The 14,892-nt window shown below is 42.1% G+C and overlaps 1 protein-coding gene across 2 annotated transcripts in view; it reads right to left on the bottom strand.

Moving 5' to 3' along the window:
* CUNH10orf90 (chromosome unknown C10orf90 homolog) overlaps positions 1 to 14,892 on the bottom strand; it is a 260,887-nt gene that overhangs the window by 227,462 nt on the left and 18,533 nt on the right. For both annotated transcript variants that reach the window (XM_032175268.2, XM_032175253.2), the window contains exon 2: positions 2,251 to 2,323. In XM_032175268.2, the coding sequence (XP_032031159.1) occupies positions 2,251 to 2,323 (73 nt within the window). The remainder of the gene's footprint in view (positions 1 to 2,250; positions 2,324 to 14,892) is intronic.

Here is a 14,892-nt window from a genome sequence, read left to right as displayed (position 1 = left end):
TCTTGACTAGGCCTCACCCTTGGCCTGTTAAGCCCAGTTTTAGGATGAGTGAGAATCCCTCTGAGCCCAGGATTAGAGAGAATCGTGCTAAGCCAGTTTAGGGAGAATGCCCCCCACCCTTGATGGCTAATCATTTTCATCTTCCCCCACCTTAGATACTAAGTTCCTCTTTGTAATTTTCCATCAGCTGAGTTCCTCACTCTGCCTTTTGGCCATAAACCTCCAGATGCCCTTGCTGTATTCAGAGCTGAGCTTAGTCCTGCGCTAAAGGCTCCCTCCTCCACTGCAGAACTCCATTAAAATCTGTCTTACCATTTTAAACAAGTGCCCAGTGCAATTTCTCTTAAACAGTTGGAAACAACCTTGCGGGAAGACACAGAAAACATGAGAGGGTGCCTTGGAGAATCAGCCCTGCCGGGAAGCGTGAAACCCATTTAGGTCTGACTCCTTGCCTTCTACTAGAATATACTCAAGGTTTAGGACTGCTTTTAAGTGTTCTTCCATAATTAGCACTTTGACAATATTGGCAGACTAAAAAAAAAGATACAAAGCCAAGAGCTCTGTCTCCCTCCCAACCCAGGGTTGCTTGAGCAATTTCCCTGCAGCCTGCACCATTAACCTCTAGCTTCCGGCCAGCATGGGCTTGATTCCCAAGCCATTAAACTGCTCAGCCCCTCTCCAGTATGCATCCACTGTGGAAGTGCCCAGTCCTAAGATAAAGAGGACCAAGGCATCCACATTTAAGTCACCAGGTCTCATTGTTCTCACGGTCACCTCTGAGTGCTCTGAGGAAAACATGGCACTCTTCTCAGTGTCCCCAAACTCCCTGTGGGATGCAAGTAGCCATACATGTTTTGGGAGCCTGCCTTTGCTGTTCAGACCACAAGAAGTGTCTGCAAATGGATTCGTGGTCTCACTACAGGCAATTTCTGGGCTAAGTTTTCAAAGAGTTCAAACTAAATATTTGTCAGTACTAAAAAGCTGGAGGCTGGGTGCAGTGGCTCATGCCAGCAATCCCAGCACTTTGGGAGGCTAAGGTGAGCAGATCGCTTGAGCCCAGGAGTTTGAGACCAGGCGAGGCAACATGGCAAGATCTCCTCTCTACCAAAAAAAAACAACAACAACTAGCTAGGGATGGTGGTGCATGCCTGTAGTCCCAGCTACTTGGGAGGCTGAAGTGGGAGGATCGCTTGAGCCCAGGAGTTCAAAGCTGCAGTGAGTCATGATAGCACCACCACACTGCAGCCTGGGTGACAGAGTGAGACCCTGTCTCAAAAAAAAAAAAAAAAAAAGAACAAGCTGTACACTATGCTTCGGGACTACCAGAAAGGATTAAATATGAAAGCTTGTTTCAAGTAATGTTTTTGTCTTGGGTTGACGGTGTCAGTTATGGAGAGGAATTCAGGTCCCTTATATCTTTGCTATAGGCAGGTGGTGAAGAGAAGATATAAATGTGTCTATGTGTGTATACATGTAAACATACATGCATATATATCCACATCCACATACATACAAACACACACATAATCACATGCACTTTTCATCTATAGCAGCTCATCTGCCACATTTATAAATTAAAATTAAAATGAGGATTAAAAAATAAAATTGTGACATTAAAGCATTCTTTTAGAATTGAATTTTGTTAGTCTCTGAATGGAAATACTCGATTAACCCAGTAGTCTTATTACAGTTCCATCAGAATATTGGACTAAATCTGTAGGATTTCACTCACAAAGAGTAGGGCAGGGGAGCTGGTTTTCACATCATTTATGTTAACAAACTTAATAAAAGTTATGAACTGTAACCATCTCACCTAGTGTTTTTACAGTTTAGTGGCTAAGAATGGAAGCTTTATAAAAATGATTTATGAATGCACATATCCTGCCTATATTTAAATTGCATCCACTTTGTTCTGAGAATATTCGTATTTGTCCCATTACTCATCACTGATGGAGCCCTGCTGCATGCTGGCCTGACCCACATGCTCCACACTCTGCAGGGAGCTCAGGTTCCAAAGGCACCCCTGAAGTCACCGCTGTGCCTGTGGCATCCTTTAGCCTCACGGCCTGGCTGTTCAGAAATTCAAATCAGCTTCAAATCTTGGCAGAGCCACTGAGCTATCATCTCACGTTTGGGGGAAAACTAGGCTCAAAAGTACATTCCATTATTAATAAAAATAAAAGAGAGAGAGAGAGAGAGTAAATAAAGGCTTGAAAGGGAACCCTGCCTGGGCAGACCCCAGTGCTTTACCTGCATTCGAAAGACTTTCATTTCTTTCCCAGGCAGAATGATCTTTGGGGGATGAGAAGAGTCGACTGTGGATCTAGAAAATAAACAGAAACATTTCCCAATTTCATATTTTGATTTGCCAGATATATAATCTTTAATAACGTACATTATTTTTTTAATCAGGAACATCCTGGAATCTCAATTCTCCCAAAAACAGCTACAGATTGTAATGAGGACTTACTTCCATTTTCTCCTGGGTTACCTCTATCAATGACTAAAAGGAAGGTTTTTGAGGACTTCAAAATGCACAGAAAGAGAGGGAGGGAGGAAGGGAAACTAGAAAAATTCAGCCAACATTGATTTTGCCGTGGATTTTGTTAGCAGATCAAGGAACCACATCTAATATTTCTCTTCTGGCCCATCACAGTGCTGAATGGGTACTGGGCTGAAGCTGGACATTCAATAAATATTGGTAAATTGATTAACTATGAGCCATTCAATTTCAGGCCTTTAGGACCCAGTGAAAATAAGCAGAATGTATAGGACACTATTCTGTTGTCTGCAGGTATGACTGTTTCGCTGACTTTTTCTGCCAAAAGGTAAAGATTTCTTTTGTGATTTTATTCTCAAAGCAGTTTGCTGAGGGTGAGAATTTTGGCTCTGATTTCTAACTTTAATGAGACTCCAGAGCATCTCACTCCATACTGGGTTTGCCCTACCCCCATCGTCCCTTGGAATATCCTGTGACCTCACCCCAAAGCTGGAGAGCAACTGTCCTGATGGTCCTGTCATCATCTAGGCATGACTTGAAGGGGCAACACAGTCTTAGAGCACGAGCTGGGCTCTAATTGTGAGCCTCAGTTCATGTCCCAGTCCCGAAGCTGAGTTAAACTTTTCGGTGTTCCGTTCCCATTATCGGCCCCTTCTCATCCCCTGAATCTGGGCAACCAGTTCTGGGGCTGCAGAGGGGAATCTGTAGTCAAGCAATTCTTCCATCCCAAGGAGAAGTCTGGCTTCCCCCCGACCCCACAGTGGAAGAGAAAGAATGGGATGGGACATGGACCTAGCCTGGGCTGAGATCCAGAGAGTTATTTTCTACCATCTCTGCCCCTCCCCATGGCCCAACTCAGCCACCACCTATCAGCCATGTGATTATTAATTCTAATAAGTGCTGAAAATTATTGAGACTTCACATATACTGGTTATGTATGCTCAGTGCTTTACATACATCCTCTCATTGAATTCTCCCAACTCTCAGAAAGGTATGCTTCTTTTAGCTCCACTGTGAAAGCTCAGAAAGCTAAGGCTTCAGTTTAGTAACAGGCCAAGGTCACCTAGCTGGATGTGATGGAGCCAGGAATCAGATCGAGCCAGTTAGACCCAACACGCTAGCTTTTAGCCAATGTGTTCCAAATGTTGTTGTTGTTACTAAGTGCTATGGTCTAAATGTGTCCCTCAAAATTCATGTGGTGGAAACTTCATCCCCAGTGCAACAGTGTTGAGGGTGGGGCCTAGCAGGAGGTGTTTAAGTTATGAGGACTCTGCCTCACGAATGAATCAATGCTGCTGTGTTTAAAAGGGCTTATAGGAGTGGCCTTGCTCGTTTCTGCTCCTCTGCCATGTTTTTTTTTTAATCAGGAACATCCTGGAATTTCTTCATTCTCCCAAGAAACAACTACAGATTGTAATAAGGACGTACTTCCGTTTTCTCCTGGGTTACCTCTACCAATGAATAGAAGGACGGTTTCTGAGGATTTCAAAATGCACAGGAAGGGAGGGAGGGAGGAAGAAGCAAGAAGGCTTTTACCAGATGCAAGTACCTTGATCTTGTACTGCCCAGCCTCCAGAATTGCGAGAAGTAAGTTTCTGTTCTTTATAAATTACACAGTCTCAGATGCTCTGTTACAGCAGCACAAAGAAGACTAAGACACTAAGTATCATTATTTGGCTATTTGACTATATCTGGCAATACTTATGTAGCCATTATACTTCTATATATCTTTTTCTCAGACTTAGCATAGATGCACCATGGGAAATACTGGATAATGCATAAAAATTTTCAGGGAAGGAAATAAAAGTGCTGCAACATTGTATATGGGGCTGGAAAATAATTTAAATCTTAAGTCTGTCAGAAGCGGCAAGTTATCTCTCCACTGCTTCACACCAATCAGGTAGATCTGGAGGCTGTCTTGGAGATGGAGGGATGCAGAGAGAAACTGGCGTAGTGGAAATTTTAAGCTTCATCTCTCCTGGGTTGTTGTCTTGTGTGGTTCTTTTAAGAAAGATTGTTATGCATATTTTTAATGTAACTCTATCAAGTCTAGCAAGTTAATTAACCTGGGATATGACAACACAGAATTAATTTTCACTTGAAAATCTCCTGATGCACCATGTAGTTGTTAGTCAAGAGCCCCAGCCTTGCCATTAAGTAACAAACACTGAAGTGCTTTGGTTTGGATCACAGATGATCTCTCTCTCTCTGTCTCTCTCTCTCTCTGTCTCTCTCTCTCTGTCTCTCTCTCTCTCTCTCCCCGCCCCCGCCCCCCCCCCCGGCCAGCAATTCACAATGGATGGCAAATTAACTAAGACCCACAGCGTTCTGCAAATGCCTGGCTTCTCCAAAGCCTAGAACCATGTTCTACAGGTTATGGGCACTATTGATTCAAGAATTTTCAACGATGGGGTGATTCAGGAACTTCTTTCATCAGCTGGACCCCAGGTCTTAGTCCAGTCACAACATCCTGCAAAGACTTGGCGTGGACTCTACTTTCTGCTGGTTTCTCACTGTAATCCTTTCCTGCAGAAGAGCAACACTTTCCACTGCCATTAGGGTAAAGTACGATGAGGGCCCTGGTGGTGCCCCTGTTCATCTCTGTGGCATCACTCACTGGGCATCTCTCTCCTGCCACACACTCTGTGAGCTCCCCTCATCTCCCTGATTGGTTACACTCTCACCCATCACAGGGCCCTCGCATGCATTGTCCTATTTGCATAACACGTTAACACATCTCCCTGGTCCTTCTGGAGCTTGGCTCACATGACCTGCCCACATGCGTGTCTCTCCTGACATTGCCTTCAAACCAAGGTCAGGTTTCTGATTTATAAGCTCCTGCAGAAGCATTCCTGTTCCTTCACAGCACTTGCTTTGGTTTGTAAATACACACTGATGCATGTGAATCTAAAACCGATGTCTGCATTTTCCCTCAACCATAACCCCCATGAGAAGAAAGTTGTTGGCCTCACTTGCTAATGGATTCCTCCTCACCCAACCAGGTCTGCCTCCTGCTGAGACCCAGAGGTTGCTGGGAGCAGGTCCTACCTGTACATCTCTGGTGTCCAGCACCGTAGTGGGTGTTAATGAGAAACACAGTGGATGTTTGCAAAAGAAAGGAAAGGAGAAAAGATGGAAGGAAGGAAGGAAGTAGTAAGGGAAAAGATAGAATGGGAGCTCGGGAGGGAGTGGGGAGGAGGAAAACAGGGGAGGGGAGGGGAGGGGAGAGGGAGGGAAAGGGCAGAGTTCCCAATCAAGGTTAGGAGTTAACAGGAGACACCAGCCTCTGGCCTGCAATGCCTGGGATTTATGTGGCACTCTTTCTACAAGTGGAAATATTTTCCCCAGTAAACCAAAGGTTGACTCCAATTTTTACTATTTACTACTCCGAGGGAGAGCCTGATCAGCCTTTGCTATTTTGTGAGTGATCATTAAGTGACTCCTAACTCAGTCCTTTCAAGACTGTGTCTCCCTTAAGTCTCTGAAGCCATTAGGGTGTTATTTAGCGAATGGAAACAGTAGTTTACCAAAGCCACACAATGGGAAAAAGATTTAAGAACCATTTTTCACCTCTGTTCCCAGTGACTCATGGGCCTGATTTAAACCTGGGGTCACGTGAGGAGCTGTCATTGAGGGCAATTAATCCTCACAGGATCGTCTAACAACTCTGTGACAGAGGCATCATCATTATTATTTCCACTTTACGGATCTGGAAAGTGAGGCACAAAGAGGGTAAGTAACTTGCTCAAAGTCACACTCCCCTAGTAATTGAGTAAAGGACCCCACACTGGAACCCAGGCTATTAGAATCAGTCCTAGGGAATAGAAAACTATGATTAGGATCAAGTACCATAAGAAAATCATGACATTCCTTGATAGAGTAGAATGCCCCAGCTTGCAAAGCTCTGATATTCACATGACTTCATTTTGATTCTCCAAATTCCCTGAAAGGTGGTGGCTAGGACACATAGATTTTTAAAGATATATATGACAAAACTCAGGCCCAGAAAGGATAAGAAACCTAAGTGTCCAAGAACAAGAAAATGGTGGCTCTGTCACCTACACCAGCCCTCCTGACCCTGGTCCAGCCTTCCTTCCACCCCCCCCACCCCGCCACCACCTGCCACTTCACAGGTACAATCCTGCCAGACGCACCCTGTAGAAATTCTGTGGTCAAGCCTGGTATCTGCTAAGACAATAGTAACGTCAACATCACATTGATCTATGAATTCCATCCGCAGCCAGAAGCAGTGCTCCCATGAGCTTTGACTAAATATTGTAGGTGCAATAATGGTAGAACCTTCCATATATGTAAGACTAAATGCTTTACAAAGCAACTCCTACATCATCTCACTTGTTCTCCCAAGTCCTGCCATCATAGCTGGGCTCAAATGAGCAAATATTTTACTGTTTTTGTTGTTTCCTGACTCTCCCTTCAAGATACCTGAGTACTCACTATGGATCCTAATCTGCAATGCTAACATGCATAAAGCTCTGTAGTCCGAGAGTTTTTCTCCCTGGGTTTGTAGCAAACTACTCTGACAGCAAAACCTTACCTGAACTAACCTAAGGCTATTTATGATATTAATTTATTCCATTGAGTGTGAATATTCATACATTCTATTAATTAAGCTTAATTACAGAGTTCTACCTCAGATCCTGATGGAGTTGTTGCACAATATTATCTTTTTAAAATAAAAAAAAAATTATTGTTGAATCACATCTGATCCCAAGAGTTTGAGATGGAGGATTGTCAATCAGTACTGTGGACATTTGATGAATACTCATCGCCAGCTTCTGGGTTAGGGTTTTCCATTAAGCAAGCAGAACAGGGACAGAAACGTTATACACAGCAGGAAAGAAGAGGGGAGAAAACAGCTGAGAATTTCCCAGAGTCTACACAGAACCCTGCTGCCAGTACCCTCCCCCACTAACTTTGCCTGCCTGGACATATGCATAGTTTGCAGAGAAAACAGAGGAGACATTCCCAGTCTACTTGGATCCCAAGGAGACAAAGACCAAAAGTGGATTTTTGGCTGCATGTTCTCTTTAAGATAAAGATAGACATTACTGGAGTCCAAAGGAAAGAGGACTATCTCTTTTCAGCATCTGAATGTCTCCTCCAAGGGATGTAGGAGGTTCCACCAGAAGGCGGACAGCACGTGCGATGGAGGGTTCCAGGTTGGACTGCTGATTGGTTGGTGAGCACAGACTCTAGTGGGGATGGTATGATACATACTCTCTACTGCTAATCTAGATGCAAGAGTGATCTTTGCCAGTGTTGCATGTTTTTATTCAGTCTTCTGAACTCTTCTGCAACAATAATTAATGTCAGATCAGTTTATGGATCAACAGTATATTTTCTGGTTAATGCAACCCTGCACCTATAATAACTCAAAACTCAGATGTATCGCTCTACCATGATTCCCTCTTCATGCTTCATCTCTTCATGCTTACATCTGGTTTAACTTTTTCTAATCTAAAATAAATCAGCATGAAAAGCATTAGATTTTTCATTTAGATTCTCAATTGCCTTTTATTACCGAGATAATATCCCTTATCTGATTGCGAATGGTAGGATTGTTCCCTTGTTAGGATCTGAATGAGGATGCCGCAGTTCAATGTATCTGTCTCTCCTTGTTTCTCCTTCACTTTTGTTTTCAAGGGTGGTGGCTGGTGGGGTTCTGATTTGAAAATGAGATGAATCAGGATGTAAAGTGGATATATTATTCCTACTATTTCTGCTCTTGGAGGTACATGGAGGAAAACAGCCTCCCCTGGCTGTCTAATGAGATGTGGTCTGCAGAGCATTCACTCTTCATTTTCCCATCAGGTGACTTCAGCTCCCTGTGTGTTTGCAGGTATTAGTGAGAGCAGCAAGGACGAAGCACTTGGCTGGAGATTTCTATGCAAACATCAGCCATGAAGGGAGAATGACTCCAAAATATAGGCATGTTAAATACCCAGTTACCAAGTCAAATTTAGCTGAACTATTTTGTATATGAAAGAGGTAGATTTCCCCAGATTCCTTAAGTATTCCTTTCCGCATGTTCTATCATGTTTCTTATCATTTGTAACATTTTCTCTTTACAGGCATACCTCAGAGATATTGGGGGTTCGGTTGCAGACCACCACAATAAAGCAGATTATCACAATAAAGCAAACCACATGAATTTTTTGACTTCCCAGGACATAGAAATGTTGTTTACACTATATTATACTCTATTAAAGGTGTATTATGTCAAAAAATACACATACCTTAATTTTAAAATACTTACTGCTCAAACAAAAATGCTCATCATTTGAGCCTTCAACAAGCTGCAATCTTTTTCTGGTGGAGGGTCTTGCGTTGGTGTTGACAGCTGCCAGCTGATCAGGGTGGTGGTTGCTGAAGGCTGCAGTGGCTGTAGCAATTCCTTAAAATAAGACAACAATGAAGTTTGCTGCATCAATTGACTCTTCCTTTCGCGAAACAGTTCTCTGTAGCATGTGAGGTTGTTTGGAGGCATTTCACCCGCAGTAGAACTTCTTTCAACTTTGGAGGCAATCCCTTCAAACCTCACCACTGCTCTATCAACAAGTTTATAGAATATTCTAAGTCATTTGTTGTCATTTCAACAGTGTCCACAGAATCTTCACCAGGAATAGTTCCATCTCAAGAAACAATTTTCTTTGTTCCTTCATAAGAAGTGACTTCTCATCCATTAAAGTTTTATCATGAGATTACAGCAATTCAGTCACATCTTCAGGCTCCACCTCTAATTCAAGATCTCTTGCTATTTCTACAACATCTTTAGTTACTTCCTCCACTGAAGTCTCGAACCCCTCAAAGTCATCCATGAGGGTTGGAATCAACTTCTTCCAAACTCCTGTTAATGTGCAATTTTGACCTCCTTTCATGGATCATGAATGTTCCTAATGGCATCTAGAATGGTGAATCTTTTCCAGAAGGTTATCAATTTGCTTTGCTCAGATTCATCAGCAGAATCACTCTCTATGGCAGCTATAGCCTTAGGAAATGTATTTCTGAAATAATAAGGCTTGAATGTTGAAATTAATTCTTGATCTATGGGCTGCAAAATGGATGTTGTGTTAGGCCTGAAAACAACATTAATCTTCTTGTGCATTTCCATCGGAGCTCTTGGGTAATGGGGTACATTGACAATAAGCAGTAATATTTTGAAAGGAATCTTTTTTTTTTTTCTAAGCAGCAGGTCTTAACAGTGGGCTTAAAATAATCAATAAACCATGCTGTAAATAGATATACTGTGATCCAGGCTTTGTTGTTCCATTTATAGAGCACAGACAGAGTAGATTTAGCATTATTCTTAAGGGTCCTAGGATCTTCACAATGGGAAATGAGCATTGGCTTCAACTTAAGTCACCAGCTTCATTATCCCTAACAAGAGAGTCAGCCTGTCCTGTGGAAGCCAGGCATTGACTTTACCTCACTAACTATGGAAGTCCTAGAAGGCATCGTCTTCCAGTAGAAGGCTGTTTAGTCTCCATTGAAAATCTGTTGTTTAGTTTAGCCACCTTCATCAGTTATTTTCTGGATAACTTGCAGCAGCTTCTACATCAGGGTTGCTGCTTCACCATGCACTTTGATATTATAGAGACAGCTTATTTCTTTAAACCTCATGAACCAACCTCTGCTAGCTTCAAACTTTTTTTCTGTATCTTCCTCACCTCTCTCAGACTTCATAGAATTATGGCTGGATTAGGCTTTGGCTTAAGGGAATGTTGTGGCTGGATTGATCTCCTATCTAGACCACTCAAACTTTCTCCATATCAGCAATAAGGCTGTTTTACTTTCTTATCATTCGTGTATTCCCTGGAGTAGCACTTTTAATTTCCTTCAAGAATTTTTCCTTTGCATTCACAATTTGGCTAACTGTTTGGTGCAAGAGGCCCAGCTTTCAGCCTGACTGGGCTGTTGACATGTCTTCCTCACTAAGCTTAATCATTTCTAAACTAATCATTTCTAGGCATAATCATTTCTAGCTTTTGATTTAAAAAGCAAGAGACGTGAACGCTTCCTTTCACTTGAACACTCAGAGGCCATTGTAAGTTTATTAATTAGCCTAATTTTCATACTTTTGTAGCTCAGGAAATAGGTAGGGCTTAAGAGAGGGAGAGAGGTGAGAGAACAACTGGCTGTTGGAACAGTTTCTTGATTAAGTTTGGTATGTTTTCTGGGTGCAATTTGTGGCACCTCAAGACAATTACAATAGTAATATGAGGCCGGGCGCAGTGGCTCATGCCTGTAATCCCAGCACTTTGGGAGGCTGAGGCGGGTGGATCATGAGGTCAGGAGATCGAGACTATCTTGGCCAACATGGTGAAACCCCGTCTCTACTAAAATACAAAAAAATTAGCTGGGCATTAGCTGGGCATGGTGGCACGTGCCTGTAGTCCCAGCTACTGGGGAGGCTGAGGCAGGGGAATCACTTGAACCCAGGAGGCGGAGGTTGCAGTGGGCTGAGATCGTGCCACTGCACTCCAGCCTGGCGACAGAGCAAGACTTTGTCTCAAAAAAAAAAAAAAAAAAGTAACATGAACGATCATTGATCACAGATAACCTTAACAGATATAATAATGAAAAAGTTTGAAATATTGTGAGAATTTCTAGAATGTGACACAGACACACCCAGTGAGCACATGCTTTTGGAAGAACAGCACAGATAGACTTGCCCAATACGATTGTCACAAACCTTCAACTTGTAAAGTATGTGATATCTGCAAAGTATAATAAAGTAAAGTGCAGTAGAATGAGCTGTACTTGACAATGTGAGCTGATGATTCTAGAACTGAGTCCATTTCTCATTCTGTATGGAAATGTCCTTCCCCAGGAATTGTTTACCACCACTTCCTACTTTCCCCCAATTAGAGTCCTGAGCAGTTTGAAATACTTTGAAATGAAATACACTGAAGTTACTCTGACTTTGGAACACCTCAGAGAGTTCTGAGAATTCAATAGCCCACTTGACCCTTTAACTTTTAACTCAATTGTTTTTCTTCTTTCAAAGCAACAGAGACAGAAGAAGAAGAAGAGGAAGAGGAAGAGGAGGAGGAGGAAGAAGAAGAAGAAGAAGAAGAAGAACAACAACAACAACAACAACAACAAAGGCATTTCCAGCTTCCTGGCTCACCTGTCTGCATGACATGCGTGCCCTGGGCCTGAGGGGGACAAGACCTTCAGATTTGGTATATTTTACACTGGTGGTTGCTTTCTGTGATTTTTTTCAGCCAGACTGACAGAAAGGAGTCCTTTGTGTGGCTGACTTTCACACCTTCTCAGAATTAGGGGAAGTGATAACTTCTGCTTATTGAACACTAGCAAAATTTGGTCCTTAATGGCTTTATAACAGAAAAATCATAGCAGCCACACCATGGAGTGCTTACCAAGGGCCAGGCACCATTCTAAATGCTTCACAGGCATTATGTAATCTCCACGGCAACTCACAAAGGAAGGTACTCCTGTAATCCATTCTAAAGGCAAAGAAATGTTATTCTTATTAATAATAACATCAATAATGATGTTATCAATAACTTTTTGGGCTCTTGTTATGAGCCAAGGGCTTCCCTAAGTGCTTTTCATACACAACTTACTCAAGCCTCAAAGCAGCACAAGAGGAAAGCACTCTTAGTAACTCCATTTTACATGTGAGGCAACTGACACTGAGGCAGCTAAGAGTCTATGAAAAATTGAAGAGTTAATGAATGGAAGAGTCAGGATTCATATCAAATTTCATCTGATCAAGGCCAAGCCCTTGCTCCTCTGCTGTCTCAGTGGAACACCATTTATTTAATTAAGATGCTAGAAGTTGTAACCGAAATTTATCACAGCCACACAATACTACATACTTCAGGATTTCAGCTACATGACATTTCAGAACAGGCAACACTATAGCTTTAGAGAGCAGACGGGTGGCTGCCAGGGACTGGGCTTGGAAGGGCATTGAGTGCAAAGGGCACAGGAGACTTTTTGGCTTGTGGAAATGGCCTATGTCATGATTTGGTACTGGAGTTCAACTGTACCCATTTGTCACAACAAAATGAACTGTATGTTTCAAAAGCATATGAGTAATCATGTATGTAAATTATATCTTAATAAGACTGACTTTTAACAAATATATTGTGAATAAGCTTCAATTTAGCTTAGAATTTCAAGTCAACAAACATATAACTAGTACAGGAAATAGGACATGCACCTGACCTCAGGGATCTCACTGTCCAACAAAAGAACCTGTAACTGACAACCATCCTAGGCATTCATACTTCGTGTTCTGTAAACACAGGTAAGTGCGAGGCCAGCTTCATGGGTGTGAGACCTGTGAATCTGCGTAGGGGCCAGCACTCAGAAGTGCCATGCGCTCAGTTTAGTGTCACTATTTTGAATTTTTTTTTAATTGTGGTAAAATATACATAACATAAAATTCACCATTTAAATCATTTTCAAGTTCACAATTAAGCACGTTCACAATGTTGTACAACCATCACCACTAACCATCTCCAGAACTTTTTTATCATCCTGAACAGCATCTCTGGACCTATTAAATGATAATTCCCCATTCCTCCTCCTCCCAGCCCCCAGGAGCCTCTATTTTACATTCTGTTTCTGTGAATTTGACAATTCCGGGTTCTTCATATAAGCAGAGTACAACAGTGTTTGTCCCTTTGTGTTGGACTATTTCATTTGGCATCATATCCTCACAGTTCATCCAAAGGTGGGCTGCCTTTTCATTCTGTTGAGAGTGTCCTTTAATGCATCCAATATTTGATTTGTATGAAGTCCAATGGATCAATTTTTTTTCCTTTGTGGGCCTGTGCCTTTGATATCACCATCTTGAAAATTTTAATACTTTGTCTTTTTTTTTTTTTTTTTTGAGACAGAGTTTCGCTGTTGTTGCCCAGGTTAGAGTGCAATGGCCCCATCTCGGCTCATTGCGACCTCTGCCTCCTGGGTTCAAACAATTCTCCTGCCTCAGCCTCCCAAGTAGCTGGGATTACAGGCATGTGCCACCACACCTGGCTAATTTTTGTATTTTTAGTAGAGACAGGGTTTCTCCATGTTGGTCAGGCTGGTCTCGAACTCCTGACCTCATGTGATCTGCCTGCCTTGGCCTCCCAATGTGCTAGGATTACAGGCGTGAGCCACTGCACCCAGCTACCAATACTTTGTCTTTGAACTTGTGTTTTGTAAGTGACAGCCAACAGGACTATGGGGCATGCTGGGGGCAGAGGAGGCACATGCACTCCCTCACCACCCCATTGACATTGGGTGAACCTACAAAGTCTAGGTGTGGGAGTTCAGGAAGATATACAGTGAATACAAGGTGAGTGCATTCTGTCCCAGAACAAGGACGTTGAAATGCTGACAGCCATGAGGTCCCACTTCCCATTGGAACCAGACTGACTTCAAAGGCAGAAAGAAGGCAATGATGTTCTGAAAAACATGAGTGACCAGTAGCCCTATCAAAATCTGTCTTACTCATGCTACTTCCCTGTATAGCCAGCCGCTTATGCTGAAATGATGACACAGAAGGAAGAGAAAGACAGGGCACCCTAGTTCCTTTCCTTGTAGTCTTTCCTCACTCATCAGCAGGCCAAAGGGCAGAGAATATTGGTAAAATTATAGGAAGCAATGAAATTAAAAACAGTTGAGTTGATGTGTGCAGCACTTCTATTATTCTGGTTTGAATGAAATACATATATGCATCTCTGAGCTACAAAAAAACATGAACTGTGTCATTTTGGTGAATCCCCCTGTGAGTTAAATGGTTTTTGTATTTGTGTTAAAACTGTCATTGCACAATGTAAAGCTGAACAGTAAAATTTGTGATAATAATTTAACATTTTAATTTTTACTTAAGCCAAAGTTAAATAGCAAATTTAAAACACTGTAAAAAAGTCAAGAGAAAGACTACAGAATAGAATGAAAATTATTTATATTTTAGTACCATTGCTGACAATTTCCCTTGGTTTTCATGGATTGATCGATTGACTGATTGATTGAAATGGGGTCTCACTATGTTGCCCAGGCTGGTCTTGAATGGGCTCAAGTGATCCTCCCACCTCAGCCTCCCAAAATGCTGGGATTACAAGTGTGAGCCATTAACCCTAGCCCTTTCCTTATTTTTATTTTTATTTTTTATTATTTTTTAAATTTATTATTATTATACTTTAAGTTTAAGGGTACATGTGCACAATGTGCAGGTTTGTTACATATGTATACATGTGCCATGTTGGTGTGCTGCACCCATTAACTCGTCATTTAGCATTAGGTATATCTCCTAATAGTGCTGCAATAAACATATGTGTGCATGTGTCTTTATAGTAGCATGATTTATAATCCTTTGGGTATATACCCAGTAATGGGATGGCTGGGTC

The sequence above is a fragment of the Hylobates moloch genome, unplaced genomic scaffold, assembly GCF_009828535.3.
Source record: "Hylobates moloch isolate HMO894 unplaced genomic scaffold, HMol_V3 SCAFFOLD_3, whole genome shotgun sequence".
NCBI lineage: Eukaryota > Metazoa > Chordata > Mammalia > Primates > Hylobatidae > Hylobates > Hylobates moloch.
The sequence above is the reverse complement of the archived record's forward strand: the minus strand, read 5'-3'. Positions and strand labels throughout refer to the sequence as shown.